We start from the raw sequence: 15,779 nt of genomic DNA, 5'->3' as shown, positions 1-15,779 counted from the left end.
GATGGACTGGTGGACAGGCAACCATCAGGCGGCGCGGGCACGCAGACATGCAGATGAGTGATAAGAAATTTCGTCTCTAGCAAAAAAATCTGCTGAAACTTTTTTTACTGGCGCGATGCACTCTTCCCTGGATTGTCGTCAACTTTTCTGGAAAAAAAGGGGGCTCATTACGCAAGTAAATATATGGTATTCACGATACATTGTTCTTTTCATCGGCAGAAAAATTGGGTAACTTTGCAGCACCACTGGGCTTGCACAGCTTCGTGAACAGAGTTGCTACCACATCATGTGTGTTGCAGCTCATATTGAGCTTGGTAGTGCCGCCACTATTGTTACAAACTATCCTGTGCTTGTAGAATTTTATGCGAAGCATATTACTAGAGGTACACTACAGCCCTTCGCCGTGGTTACGCGCCATGCACACCACGTGGTACAGTGACGTCACACCACGTGACATACCACGTGACACATGACGTCACGACAGAGGAAGACGGAGGTACACTACAGCCCTTCGCCGTGGTTACACGCCGAGCACACCACGTGGTACAATGACGTCACACCACGTGACATACCACGTGACACATGACGTCACGACAGAGGAAGACGGAGGTACACTACAGCCCTTCGCCGTGGTTACACGCTGTGCACACCACGTGGTACAGTGACGTCACACCACGTGACATACCACGTGACACATGACGTCACGACAGAGGAAGACGGAGGTACACTACAGCCCTTCGCTGTGGTTACATGCCGAGCACACCACGTGGTACAGTGACGTCACACCACGTGACATACCACGTGACACATGACGTCACGACAGAGGAAGACGGAGGTACACTACAGCCCTTCGCCGTGGTTACACGCCGAGCACACCACGTGGTACAGTGACGTCACACCACGTGACATACCACGTGACACATGACGTCACGACAGAGGAAGACGGAGGTACACTACAGCCCTTCGCCGTGGTTACACGCCGAGCACACCACGTGGTACAGTGACGTCACACCACGTGACATACCACGTGACACATGACGTCACGACAGAGGAAGACGGAGGTACACTACAGCCCTTCGCCGTGGTTACACGCCGTGCACACCACGTGGTACAGTGACGTCACACCACGTGACATACCACGTGACACATGACGTCACGACAGAGGAAGACGGAGGTACACTACAGCCCTTCGCCGTGGTTACACGCCGTGCACACCACGTGGTACAGTGACGTCACACCACGTGACATACCACGTGACACATGACGTCACGACAGAGGAAGACGGAGGTACACTACAGCCCTTTGCTGTGGTTACATGCCGAGCACACCACGTGGTACAGTGACGTCACACCACGTGACATACCACGTGACACATGACGTCACGACAGAGGAAGACGGAGGTACACTACAGCCCTTCGCCGTGGTTACACGCCGAGCACACCACGTGGTACAGTGACGTCACACCACGTGACATACCACGTGACACATGACGTCACGACAGAGGAAGACGGAGGTACACTACAGCCCTTCGCCGTGGTTACACGCCGAGCACACCACGTGGTACAGTGACGTCACACCACGTGACATACCACGTGACACATGACGTCACGAGAGATCGCCGTCACGCGCTGGGAGAGGGAGAACGATGCCATCGCACAGACACCGGAATGTCCTCAAGCGGCATTCCCGCGCATTTCGAACGCGCGTTCACACTCGGTGTAGGTGAAACGCTCGCTCCACCGGGCAGGCGGACGCGGCTTCCGTGGCAATCCAGGCGCCCACCCAACGCGCGTCTCGGGGTTAGTCAGCGTTCCGCTGTAGCCATGCCGTTGTCTTCCCCCACGACGAAGGCTTCTAGTGGTTGTATTAAAATGACCAAGTATTCAACCAAGGAAAGCCATGTATTACCAAGCCTAGCCATCAATATGCTTCGCATCTGACCAGGGTTAACCAAGTTAAGCCTCAGCCATTTTTTGTACTTTGAGCTGGAGTCAACTGGTGCAGAATTGACTGTTTGACCACATTGATGCTGTGAAATACAATTTGCACGAGTACTAGATTGATCTACAACTAGTTGTCCAAAGTGTTTAGCACAGTTTCCCAAAATAGAGTAAGATTAATTTAAGGGAGCGATTGCTCATTATTGTCTGCCTCAACATGGTTACAAAGGAAAGCCAGTACAGCTTCCTCGAAGTCTTCGCAGCTGAAGAGAAACTCATTGGCTTCGCTGAAGTGAATCTATTCCACATTCAGGGATTCCCTTGAACATATTTGACTAACACTGTTTTTGCTTCAAGTTATCAATCAATTTAGCCTCGCCCTGCCATCTCCTAGCCATCCTGGTTAGTTTCGTTGGTAGAGCAGCTGCCTCTGATAGGCCTTTATTCCTGGGTTTGATCCCCAGACAAGGGAGAATTTTTTTTCCCCTGTGATGTTATCGAGAGATATTTCACCTTCCTCCATAGCCATATGTCTGCGCTCAGGTACAGTCAAACCCACTTATAACAATATTCAAGTACCATGGAAATACCATTGTTATAGCCAATAATTATTACAGGGTTGTGCCGAAAAAAGAAGAAAAGATGCGAAACTTCAGAGAATTTACTGACAGTAAATACCCAGAGGGGTTTGATTGTTCTAATGCCGGCAAAAGCTCGTTAATCGAACTTCAGGGGACCGGGAAAATGTTCACTGTTCACCATTACCAGATTTAATTGTTATAGCCAATAATGTGCCTTGACAGCATTGCTATAAGCCACTGATCTCCACTCGGTGGCTGGATGCCACATTCCCGCTTTCCGAGACGAGCGCGAGTGAAGCCACCGAAAGTTGGATGGCTTGTCCCGGAAGTCGGGTGTCTGCTGTGTATTTCAGTGCAAAAAGTCACGTCTTTCGCCCTTTCATTCTCAGTTTTTTTGCGTTGTTCTCGAGTAATGTCTGCTGTTGTATGAAAGGAACAAGCAAGCTGAACGCGAGAAATGTGAGAATTGTGTGCAGAACCTGTAATTTCAGAGAAACCGATGAAAACAGGCATGCAGGTCTCACCCTGCCTTGGCAAAGGAGTACGTGCATTAAACACTATGTTCTTGTCTGGTTCTTGTCTTCCGAGCATAAAGGAGCAGTAGTGGAATCACGATGAGGCTAGGTCATCTTAAAACCGAATTTTCGTGCAGCAAAGAAAAGGCACAGCGCGAGAGGAACAACTGATAAGAAAGACGAATGCTGCAGTGCGTGTGAGAAGCGCTGTTAGAAGTCAGTTGCACCAACACCATGAATTAAAGCCCATTCAGGCTTAACTTGCTACAATACGAAAGAGTACATGACACGCTCCGTCAAAAAAGGCGCTAATGCGAACCAACCGAACACCGTCGACATCTCACCAGATAGTAACCTAGCCCTCGCTCTGGTTCGGTCTAAACATAATTTGGTAAAATGATCACTGCAAAGTAAGCTGCCTGGTGAGTGTTTCAACTTATTCTTTCTTATATTTATCCCCGATTGATAGCATAACTTGGGCTTGAGCGTGGGAACAAGCATCAGAGTAAAGAGCAGAGTTGGCGAAGCTAGGCAAACGAGACGACACCCCGAGCCGAGTAGACGAGGCTCCAAACTTGCTGCGTGTAGCGACGTCCTGTCGTCTGCTAGTGTCGTCCCATTGGGATGCAATGGACCCTTATTTTTGAAACTTCTTTCCCGAAGACTTCGCTGGTCTCCTCGCTCAGTTGACTGTGCAACAGGTAGGCATTGTCATGTAAAAAGATGAGAACGACGAAAAGACGAAATGCTAAGTAGGAAAACGAAACTGGAACTGAAAAACCATGCTGAGGTCCGATTTCATGCTCTGCCAAAGGCTGACTTCCGGGAAAAGGCCGCTTACTTCCGGTGGCTTCACTTTCGGGTGCCCAGTGCGGCATCCAGCTCCCCTAGCGGAGATCAGTACTGTAAGCTCTTTATTTTACCATAGAACACATGGCAAAGCTGATGGTGCCGCGACTGACCATTGTTATATCCAATATATTGTTATAACCAGTATTGTTATAAGTGGGCCTGACTGTAGATGCTAATGAGTAATTACTCCCCTGGCTGATCTATGACTGGCATTTGGAACGCTGTCGAAAGGTTCAGAGAAATCAGAAGTGTGTCTTGTTGGGCTAGTTGGGGATGCGTTGTGTAAAGAAGTAGTGCGAAAAAACAAAGGACAACGGAAGAGAGACAGACGATTAACGCGCGCTTGTCAATCATGTCATGCGTCTCTTCCGTTGTCCTTTGTCTTTGTTTTTTCGTGCTAATTTTTTAACGTAATTTGAGGGGAATCCGCTCGCTCGTGACTGAAACTACTCCTCTCCTTCTCCCCCTTGTGCAGGGTGTGGTGTTCACCTTTGGCTGCAACCTGTTTGGCCAACTGGGCCTGGGGCGCACGCCCAAGAAGAGCAGCCCCCAGCGGCTGGACTTGGGCGAACCTGTGCGCCTGCTCTGCTCGGGATTCTTCCAAGTGGTGCGTGTGCGCCTTTGCTGTGTGCTGCGATGCAGAGTGCATTCAGCTGGCTTTGTGGGTTGTTGGCTTTTGCATGCCTTACTTTCAAAAGTGCCAGATGAGTTGAGATGAATTGAAAAAGTGTACAGTTCTATGTTGCAGAACATCACTGTCTTGTAAGCACGCAGTCTTGTAACTAGCAAAATGCCAGTGACAAAGTTGGTAGCACTGGAAATACATTGCTTAATCTGTCGTTATCCTTTGCTATGCTTTACTTTGATATGCTGCATCATCAGGCATGTGTGCCTGATGATACTTTCTCATTGAAATTGGAAATCCAGTGATCAACTTGAGAAAAGAAGTAAGCAACACGAGAGCATTGTGGTAGGTTGTTCTCTCCGTGGAACCAAAATTGGTAAATATGACCTTATAATCTCTGGTTTCTGGCTTGTGCTATGCAAAAGCAGGTAATATGTTGTATCACAGCCTTATTTTTCATTTTTTGAGGCCGAATTCTGGATTTCGCTGGATCCCCATTGGGAATCAAGCTTGTATCCATATCTTTAGATTACTACGTTATGCCAAAAAGAATTGGAATCAAAAGAAGACTGGCATGCGTGGTTGTCATTGGTTATCTTGCAGTTTATTATACCTGCCACCATAGCTTCTAGCCACTCTGTGGTACGTGTGAAGGCTGTTCAGCAGTTGAAACATATGTGACACGTGAAGCATGTTCCTCATTGTAGATGTCTGCTCAGAGGCAAAAGGAAGAAACTCAGGTGATTTTCGGTGGATCATTTGAATGCATTAGCAGCTTAACATTTGTTATATCCGAGGTGGCACTCTAAGGATCGTTATATCTGAGGTAGTATACTAAGTTCTTATAGGTAGCATAGTAAGTTGATTCTGGCCAGGTAAGCAGGTTCCCGCCTACCACTGGCTGCTGACTGGCGGTGGGTGCCATTCCTGCTTGCACAGACCCCTCTGGTGCTGATGCATTAACAAAACCGTCGGCCATTACTAGAGAGGGCTCTGAACAAGCAGCAGCAAAGGGTGACGATTCTCTCTGGGACACTCTGTGCAGCTGGCGCTGCTGTCGTCAGGGCGCCTGCTGACGTGGGGCGCCAACCCACAGAGCCTGCGGCTGCAGGCCCAGTCGTCACGCCGCTCCCGCCTCCAGGCAGTGGTCGCCCAGAACGAGCTGCTCTCCTCACTCGCTGGGGGACCCCACGGTGGGAACCTGCGCCACCCGGCCTCCTCCTCTGCGGCCTCTTCCGGGGGCATCCTCCCTGCTCCCGGCACGAGCCCCATGGCCCAGGTACTAGCCCCATGGCCCATATTAGCACTAGCCCCATGGCCCAGGTACTAGCCCCATGGCCCATACTAGCACTAGCCTTGTGGCCCAGGTACTAGCCCCATGGCCCATACTAGCACTAGCCTTGTGGCCCAGGTACTAGCCCCATGGCCCATACGAGCACTAGCACTAGCCCCGTGGCCCAGGTACTAGTCCCATGGCCCATACTAGCACTAGCCCCATGGACCAGGTACTAGCCCCATGGCCCGTACTAGCACTAGCACTAGCCCCATGGCCCATGGCCAAGGCACCAGGTGGTTTGTGGTTGCACCCAAAGCTGTGATGATTGCAGTGCCATGCAAGTTTAATAACATTTCCGACTTGGCTGGTTGGACTTTTCCATATTGTTGCAATTCCGCGCTTTTCGAAAAACATGGACAACATTTGGACTCAAAAACGAAGTATAATGCTGATGTGCAAGATGCATGATTGAGGGTTCTTGTGCGACATCCTGCTTCGGTGATGAGTTTCAGTGACGAGTACTGCGATGAGTCTTCAGTGATGGGTACTGCGAGCAGAATTGGTGTGTGTTCCTGCCGCATGCTCTCGCCATTCTCAGTAGTTTGGAAGCCATTTTTCACGCAGCACTCACTGTTACTGTGCCCATATCTATGTTTTGCATCTAGTCAGCCCATTCTATATTAGTCTTGGTCGCAATAAACGTCACGTCACTGATCACGCCTTGCCTTATTCTCTGTGGCACGTACATATGCAACTGTGGCTTGCGAATGATGGTGTCACATCCACAAAGTGTGGCAGTTAAGTTAAAATGTCTCTTGTAGGCAAGGTTCTTGGTCATATTTCAAAGGCTACTTGTCGTATATTGCTGACTGTCTTCTATACCCAAAGTCTGTTACATAAATGGTTTTCGAAATGTTACACTGACCATTTTCCTTTCCGTAGCTCACTGCGTTGTCCTAAACATTGCTTTAGTGCAAGCATTCTTAAACTGGGCTCTGTGTAATCCTCGGTTTTCTTGGAGTGATTCTTCGATTGCCCAAGCGCCTAGATCCATGCATGCCTCAACCCCCACCTTTCATTTACGCTTTATTTTGCGACTAACGTGCCATAAATGCATATCGTAGACTTTCACTGTACAGTCAGTCATTATCAATTGAATTGAAGCATTTTTGAGGGGCTGTGCGACTCCGTGCCCATTTTGGCCTGTGTTAGGCAGGAAAATATTCAATCCTAGGCACAGAGGATTTCTCAGCCTCCTTTGAAGCTCTGTGGTTTCCCCAAGAATTAAAAGATTTATCATCATCATTCATCATTTATTTTACCCTTAAAGGCCTCTGTTGAGGCATTACATAAGGGGGGGGGACAAAGCAAATGCAACTGAGAATAATACGTTAGTACAACAAAACATAATGCAATACAATAAAATGAAAAACGATACATCACAATACAACGTTGGTCAATAATGAAGGGCGCAAGGCTGAATTAGGCGGTAACAACAACAACAACAACAAGAAAAAGAATAAGTGTAACTGGGTGAAGTTTGATCAGTGTCTTTTATTCAGTACAGTGATTAATTAATGCCTGTCGAAATTTAGTAGCGTCGCGCTCGTTAACAATGTAGTCGGGTAGCAGGTTCCAATTTTCTATTGCAGTTGGAAGAAAAGATTTATTAAATGCCAAGGTCGATCCATGTATACGTTGAATACTGAGGAGGTTAAACAGGCGGCGCGATGTTCTGATGGGAGCTAGTAATAATGTGTCACGAAGATCAGGAAAATTGTAATATAACTTATGAAAGAGGCAGAGTCGTGCGATTTTCCGTCGGAGCTCTAGTGGCGGGATGTTAAGTGAAGATTTAATACTGGTGATACTGCTGTGTCTATTGTAATTTGAGGATATAAAACGGGCTGCTCGGTTTAGGGCGGTTTAGGGCAGCAGAACCCTCGCTTTAGGGCAGTGAAAGTATGTGCACGTGAAAGCTGTGTACAGTGGTTGCATATGGGGCCTGTTTTGGGGAAAATTTCCTGTGCAGCTAGGACTGGTGTAGCAGAGGGTTGTTGCACCACACCACAGAGTTTCTTACTATTACCTAGAGGGAAAGCTGGCGGCGCTGCACTTCAGCCACCATGGACGCTCAAAGCATCATGGGGCAGTGAGCTACTTGTTGCGAGACAGTTGTAGTTTTTGGGGAGCACGGAGTGGCACTACTGAGATATTTCATTCCGAAAACGCTGTTCGTGTGTGTGCAGACGACTTTCGTGCGAACGCAGTGTGCAAAACCCATAGTAGTGAAAACGCGACGACACACGACGCCAATAAAAGTTTTCACTTTTCTGAAATGCCATTAAAAACCTCTTGTAATGTTTAAGCAACAACATTTTTTTTGAAAATATATTTACTTTTAAAAGTGCACCTGTTAATTACAAATTATTAGCTTTTGTTGTGTTCATTGCTTGGCCAATAGGAGAGCTAGCCATCCCTTATTTTGGGCGAACTTTGCACTTAAATGCTTTTCTGCTCGTTTGTTGCAATTTACAGACAGGATATTGAACGTTAGGACATTCTTGATTATCAAACAGCTTTATTTTTGCATTGTTTTTTGGCCAAAAGTTGCAGTTCCGCAACAAGTAGCTCACCGCCCCATGATGCTTTGAGCGCCCATGGTGGCTGAAGTGGTCTCGAGAGGTCACCATGCAAACTCCCATAGACGGGCTGCCAGCTTTCCCTCTAGGTAATAGTAAGAAACTCTATGCACCACACCGTCTGTTGTCCCCCCTGTGCAGGCCCTGCTGCACGGCCACCAGCGCCACCTGTCTCCCACTGAGGTGGACCTGTCGGTGGTCCGTGGCCCCCTGGTGAGCATGGCCTGTGGCTCCAACCACGCCCTGCTGCTGACCCGCGACGGAGAGGTCTACGCCTTTGGCCGCAACACTGAGGGCCAGCTGGGGCTGGGCAACCGGAAGGACCAGGTGCGTCCGTTTTCACTAGACCCGATCTTTTCCAGTCCCACTGGGCACTGAGACTTTGTTGGACATCTGCAGGATGTCTCATGGATGTCCCCAGGACATCCGAGGGAGCTTCAATACCCACTGGGTTTCAAAGTACATTATGGCAGTTACCTCTTACTCATGCTTGTGCACGTTTACATAGTTTTGTCTCATAACTTAATAACGGGCAACACGCAGATCACTTCTTTCATTCATTGTTAGTATGTTCTCTTATTTCCACCATTCATGTTGATGCGCAACCACTGCTACATTTAATTGCACCACAGTGAAGGCTGGAGAGACTAAATGCTCCATTCAGTGACCAGGGCAAGAGCATCACTAACTGCTGTGTTCAAAGTTCAAGTTTTTTGACTGTACCGCTTTAATCTCCAAGTTAAATTCTTGTGCAAACAGTGAAGAAAGGATGGAAGGTATCGGCAGTGATGTAGCTTGTTTTGCGTTGCGCAGGTAACAATTCACTGTGATATAGAAGGGCACACCTTTATCAGTAGTTTGGAATCAGTGATTTTTCCCCAGTGCCATGAAAGTTCAAATCACATTTGTGTGGATTTTCAAACTGGCTCTCTTTTAATGAAATACTAGCCCTTGCACTCTCTTTATGTTCAGCTCTACAAGCAAAACTCATTCGGTCTCTTGAGTGCCATCTGAGTGCTGCTTTGACTGACGTTCTTCCGGAGCAATGTCGAGTCTGCCCATTGTTGCGTGATGTGTGTGTGCAGAAAAACCCGCAGCTGGTGTCACACCTGGCCCAGCGGAGCAAGGTGGCACAGGTGTCGTGCGGCCGGGACTTCAGCCTGGCCCTGGACAGCCAGGGCAAGCTCTGGGCCTGGGGACAGAACGACGGGGGGCAGGTGGGCCTTTTATTCCCTTCCCGTTAAGGTGCTTTTGCCCCGCCGCGGTGACTCAGCGGTTATGGCATTCGGCTGCTGACCCGAAAGACATGAGTTCGATCCCGGCTGCGGCGGCCGAATTTCTTTGGAGGAGAAATTCTAGAGGCCCGTGTACTGTGCGATGTCAGTGCACGTTAAAGAACCCCAGGTGGTCGAAATTTCTAGAGCCCTCCACTACGGTGTCCCTCATAGCCTGAGTTGCTTCGGGACGTTAAACTCCAATAAACCAAACCAAACCATTAAGGTGCTTTTGCACGGTTTGTAGCAAATGTGGAACTTGTGGCCTTTGCTCCTTCACATACAGCCTCATATTTTTATTTATTTATTTACTTATTTAAGCATACTCTAAGCTTTAAATAGGTTCTTACAGGAGTGGGCCAACTAATGGGACAAGGATACAAAGAATAGTACATCTGGTATGAAATCGATAAATGGAAAACGTGTGCACTGCAGTTCGATGGATCAGCCAAGTACAATGAAAGCATGATACAATTTGTTCAAAAGAAAAAGAAAGTGTCACTTGTCAACGGACATGCGCACTGCAATACTTATTTAAGTCATCACATAAATAACACAGATGATTTGTAGTGAAACTGAAAGAAGTGGCTGCAGGCTCGTGTGTGCAGAGAGAACTTGGAGGGCTCTAACTGCCTCCTCTTCTTGGTTGGTGTCTTTTTTTTTTGTTCTTTTTTGCGCAGTGCTCTTTTCTGAGCATTGCTGGCGTTCCATAAGGTGAGCAGGAACATTCACTGCGGTGTGCGCTGCGTTGTCAGTAAAGCCTGTGCGATGTGTCTTTTTTTCATTCAATTTTACCCATCTTTCAGTAGACTGAGACTTCGTTCTGTGTGTTATAGTATTGACATACCTGTATTTTGTGTGTGTTTCACTCCCGCAGAGTCTACCCTTGCATTACAGTTATGTTCTTGTTGCATTCGGGTAAACACGGCATGTTTCCAACCATGTGCCTTTGCCTGCGTGCTTCAAACCATGTGATTCTGTTACACTTTGTTGCTTCTGTGCTACCAGGTGCATGCTCTTACAGAAACGCTTCTCTCCTTGTAGTTCACTTGGTGTGCGTTCATTCGTGTGAATCTGTGCACATTCTCCAAACCTAGTGCCCCAACGCATATGCGTCCAACTACGTGTATGAAAGGCAAAGGCATTTGTGGCAACTAAAATTGATAGGGGTTTAACGTAGTTAAACCGATTAGACCTGCGAAAGCAGGTGTTCATTCTTCAATTGCAGGGGGCACTTGAACTCCGCCTTAGGGGTGTGGCATAATATCTTCAGTGGGTTAATGCCCATGTATGCTGAATTGTTGGTAATTCCTACTTAATAATCATAGATGGCGGTGAGTTCTCATATGCCACTGCCAGTGCAGTGGCACAGCGGTTAAGCGATCCACCACTGCAGTGGCAGGTGGCTGTTTCTATCCCAGCCACCCGTTGTAATTTTGCGACCCATGTTGCTATTCCCGAGCAACCTCTCGCGCATATGACACGACACTCGTCCGAACTTAACCGAGCTTACCCGAGTTACTACCTGAGCTTAACTGAGTAACTCGCATAAGCTCAGGTTGCTAGGCAACGGCACAAGATCGTACGTGTCGTTTTTGCCAATACGCTTGTGGTGTTAGCTTGTGGTTAAGCGTTTGGTTTAGTTCGTGCCAGCTCCCTGGCCGGCATGACGGCGTCACGAGCTGTGAAACCTAGCGCCTGTGCGAGGGTGGTGCCCTCTGGGTGTGTAGGCGGCAGCGGCACGGTGCCATCTGTTGGGTGGCAGCTGAAGCGGTTGCAAGGCAACGGCGACTCAAGGTCGTTTGGTAGCCGCACCGCCACAAGGATACGCGTCGAGCCGAGCTGGGCTCCAGTAGTGTTGCTTTCGCAACTAAAACTTGCCTTGAGTGGTTCTGGTGTGATTCGGGCACTCTGTCGCCTGTGATGATGCCCACTGCCTGCGGGACCTTCATCGTTTCCTCCCAGCTGGCCTGCAAGCTGCCGGCCGAGGAGAGCTCGGTGCGCCACCTGCGGGTGCTCTCCAGCCGCCTGATCACCATCCGCACCAGCCGCTGCCTCATCACCATCCCCCAGGGGCAGCGCACGGGCGAGGTGCGCCCCATCGAGGTCACTGCACTGCCCCCTGAGATCACCCGGCCGCCCTTGGACGACCTTGAGCAGTCGGTGAGTGCACCGCAGGGGGGATGGGTCTCAAAGTGACCAGCCATCTCATCTGCAAGGGGAAATGGATGGTCATTTCACCATCATTTCACTATTTCGCCATCATTTGGGGCACACATTTCTTGGAACGAGGAAAAGGTGCACCAACAGGAACGAAACCAGGAGACTGGTGCCTGTAAGATACTTCAAGGTCATGTGCTAGACACCGTGAAGTTCATCTGCTTCCTTAGTACATCTTGCATTCATCTTCTTTAGCGTTGTTGAGGGCATCAGGAGGTGCAGAAATATGCTGTCATTGTGTGGTGCTTTTCACAGCCCCACGGGGAAAAGCAGGGGGTTTTTATGAGCTTAAAACTGTGAAAACATCCCAGTGCAGTGCAGTGTTAGTGCATGTTAAAGAACGCCAGGGCCCTCTTGCACAGAGCAAATAGTAGACAGTCTAGTTCCTAGTCTTGTCTTTTTTGCAGTCTAAACCCTTTGTCGGTTTTGAGGAACAGAAAGGCACATAAATGTCCACATTCAATGGTGGACATCACCACCGCCAGCACCTCACAGTGCGGTTGACGTGTCCACCGATGAAGTGAGCCAGTACAGTTCAGTAGTGTCGTATAGGAAATGGTGCATGAAAACAGAAACTGTCGCTGTTTTTACCACCTCCATGACAGCTGACTTGAGTTAGCCTCACCACAGGGTAGTTATAACAAGGCTTCAACCATCCGCACTGCTGCTTCTGTGGTGCTGTTGACAAGTGTGGAAGGTGAAAACGCTTGCTGACTGCCTGGTTGCCAACCATAAACGCTGCTGTATCTTCCGTGGTGCATGCAATACTTTAATGTGATGTAAGGATGCAAACACTTGCTGCACTACCACGAGCCGCATTTTGTAGTGTGGCGAAGCCTGCTGCTTACCCCATTAGAGGGGGCGTCACTTTGTTTTTGGTTGTTCAATATATCCAGTTTATGCAGCTTTTGGCCGACTGCCTTTGATATGCAAGGGCTACATGCAGGTCACGCCACCACGTGGCGTAGTGGGACTCTGGGACAGGAGTTTCAGGGTGACCACCAAAAAGGGGCACGGCGTTTGAGCGGGAGTGAGGGAACATGTGAAGTATGTGGCAATTGGTACAGTGATGGACAAAGAGGGCGGACTGTTTGTGACTGTATGAGTGACAGTGGCGTGACCAAATGTAAGCTCCAGCGTGGGAAATGGTGTGCGAGTTCTGTGCTCCGGAATAAATGTGCCATTATAGGTTATATAATGTAAAGATTGCATGGATTTGTTGCAAAGATTTTTAAAAAGTTCGATATACCCAATAATTTGTTATATTGTAAGCACACCCTGGTGATGATTTTTTTCTCCCTGGTGATGAGGTACTGCTGTGGACTCCAGTGCGTACCCCGGGATTCTGTGAAAAATTTTTGAGCCGTTATATTGGTCCGTATACTGTACTCAAACAAACGTCCCCGGTGAACTATTGCGTTGCCCCTGTTCATCCTGTTAATGATCGTCGTTGCCGAGGTGCCGAGATTGTTCATGTTTCCCGCCTCAAACCCTTTGCCCGTCGCCCTACTGTGCTCTAATCTGCGCCCGGGCCGGTCGCTTTCGTACGCGAGGGGAGAAAGTGTAAGCACAACATGCGACCTTCGTCTTCATCTGTACATATCCATCATCATCGATCATCTTCTTCTTCGAAGGGTTGGTCGCCATACTTGCGGGTGCCATTAAAGCTCGCTCCATCCTGCGCTCTGTCTCCCGTCTCACAATATCTGTATTCAGTATATCAGCATTTTACTGTATTCTGCTTTTTTCGCAGCTGCATTGATTTCCAAACATTTATTAATGTGACAGCATCACAAGCCTCATGCGGTCACAATGTGTTGTCGGGCATAAAATTTTCCCATTAACTGTAAGGAATTCACATTACCAGACCAGAAGTGACAATGTATGCTTTAATGTATCTTTATACCTCCGTGTTTCAACCTTTTAGACACCTTCAGAGATACATCTAGCCACCAGCTAGGTGGCTCCGAGAGATGTCTGGAAGTGTGCAAAGAGATATGTGGGGGTCAGCAAACACAGCTTCTGACGCTGTTGCTTTACCAACACATAATGTAATCGGGTGTCCCTGTGCACTTTCATCTAATGTTATACTTTCAGGAATGGCTGTGAAGACTTGGTTAAACCTGAAAGGTGGTTAATTTCTTTTGCCCCCTTCTCTGCAGCTTCGGCAGAAGGCCTTCCAGAATGCATACCTGAGCCGTTCTGCACCGTCCTTTGACCTGGGTTCTCTCGATGACCCTCCGTATGGGCCTGTGGCCCTGCACACTGCCCTCGAGGTGGGTGGCTTCACTGTGATGCTTAGACTGTGGACCTCTAGAGGCACATCTCTCAAATCAAAGCACACGAAGTGTAGGGTTCCTTGGCAGTGTTGACTCTTCTGTGTTCTAGATGGGGAAGTAGCTGATACTCGTCACCACATTCAGGATGAGCCACTACGTCATTTGAACATTCTTTTATTTGTGGGGAATATTGCAGCCTGCCACGATGATGGCTCTAATATTCTATTTAAGTCTCGCTTCAGCATTACTTTCATCAAGCAACTCTGATTATGTTGACCCTGCTCAATTAAAACCCTGTGAAGCACAGTCAGTGTGTTGAATTTCACTGCCTTCTCCTCCACAATGTCACTGAAGGAGAGAGCCGCCGCGGTGGCTCAGCGGTTACGGCGCTCGGCTGCTGGCTCGAAAGACGCGGTTTCGATCCCGGCCGCAGCGGCTGAATTTCGATGGAGGCAGAGTTCTAGAGGCCCGTGTACTGTGCGATGTCAGTGCACGTTAAAGAACCTCAGGTGGTCGAAATTATTCCGGAGCACTTCACTACGGCGTCCCTCATAGCCCGAGCCGCTTTGGGACAATAAACCCCCTCTAAACCAACCCATAAACTAAACAGTGTCACTGAATGGATGAATTGAGAGGGTGAAGACCTTTGAAATATATGAGCTTGAGGGTAGGTTTGTGTTTCAGATGGCTGCTTTCGAGTTGATGCCGGTTTATGTGGACCTATTTTCAGAATCACTGTTAGTGGGAGATCTCTTCATAATTTACACCAAGCATTTCCACAATATAGGGTTGAAAAGTAGCTGAAAACAAATTCCTTCACATGCCAACTAAGGCATGTTTGTCTCTTCTGTCCCTCATAAGCACAGCTCAGGCGAAATTTTCTTATTTCAAATTCTTCACTTTGTGCCAGCTTAGTCAAGCTGAAAGCCAGCTATGGAACCACAGCTGCAGTCTAGCTACTTGGCAGCTGGCAGCTACCTCTGAAAGTCTGAATGCTCTGGATGCTTTGAGCGTTGTTGTTTTTCCGCTTTGTTTGTGAATGCTGCACCAAAATGTCCTGCTCTGTTGGTATGAGCCTCGTGCCAGTAATCATTAGCATGACAAACCAGAAATATTGGGACAACAGTTTGCTGCTGCTGTGGCAGGACTGAGGTCATCCCACTAGACCTCTTGCTAGGCTACTTAGTGCAGAGCTATTTTTTATTCGTAATGTCAAAGACGTAGCATGAACACACACACAAAAAAACGAAGTCATGATGATTTATTTATTGATACTGTTAACCCTCGCTTGAGGGTCGTTACAGGGAGGGAATACAAAGCAATGTACAACAGACAAAATTCATATCTCATAACATCAAGTTGGGTGCCCCCGACACAAAATGTTGATAGAACGTTCGAACTTGTGCACGTCCGATTGCTCGACAACTTCAACAGGCAAAGCATTCCAAATTTTGATGACATCAGGAAAAAAAGAGTAACGAAAAACATCAACACGTGAGTGGTAAGGCTTCAATGATCGAGTGTGGTTTGTTCTCGCGCTCCGTCTTCCCGGACGCTGAACATATCTATCTGATT

At 48.2% G+C, this 15,779-nt stretch overlaps 1 protein-coding gene across 1 annotated transcript in view; it reads left to right on the top strand.

Moving 5' to 3' along the window:
* LOC149337063 (uncharacterized) overlaps positions 1 to 15,779 on the top strand; it is an 81,033-nt gene that overhangs the window by 49,712 nt on the left and 15,542 nt on the right. The window contains exons 21-26 of the mRNA XM_089553298.1: positions 4,364 to 4,495; positions 5,559 to 5,792; positions 8,573 to 8,758; positions 9,517 to 9,648; positions 11,671 to 11,868; positions 14,088 to 14,201. Of these exons, the coding sequence (XP_089409424.1) occupies positions 4,364 to 4,495; positions 5,559 to 5,792; positions 8,573 to 8,758; positions 9,517 to 9,648; positions 11,671 to 11,868; positions 14,088 to 14,201 (996 nt within the window). The remainder of the gene's footprint in view (positions 1 to 4,363; positions 4,496 to 5,558; positions 5,793 to 8,572; positions 8,759 to 9,516; positions 9,649 to 11,670; positions 11,869 to 14,087; positions 14,202 to 15,779) is intronic.

Source organism: Amblyomma mixtum, chromosome 7, assembly GCF_055824585.1.
Source record: "Amblyomma mixtum isolate Tamu chromosome 7, ASM5582458v1, whole genome shotgun sequence".
In the NCBI taxonomy this organism is placed as follows: Eukaryota; Metazoa; Arthropoda; class Arachnida; order Ixodida; family Ixodidae; genus Amblyomma; species Amblyomma mixtum.
The sequence above is the reverse complement of the archived record's forward strand: the minus strand, read 5'-3'. Positions and strand labels throughout refer to the sequence as shown.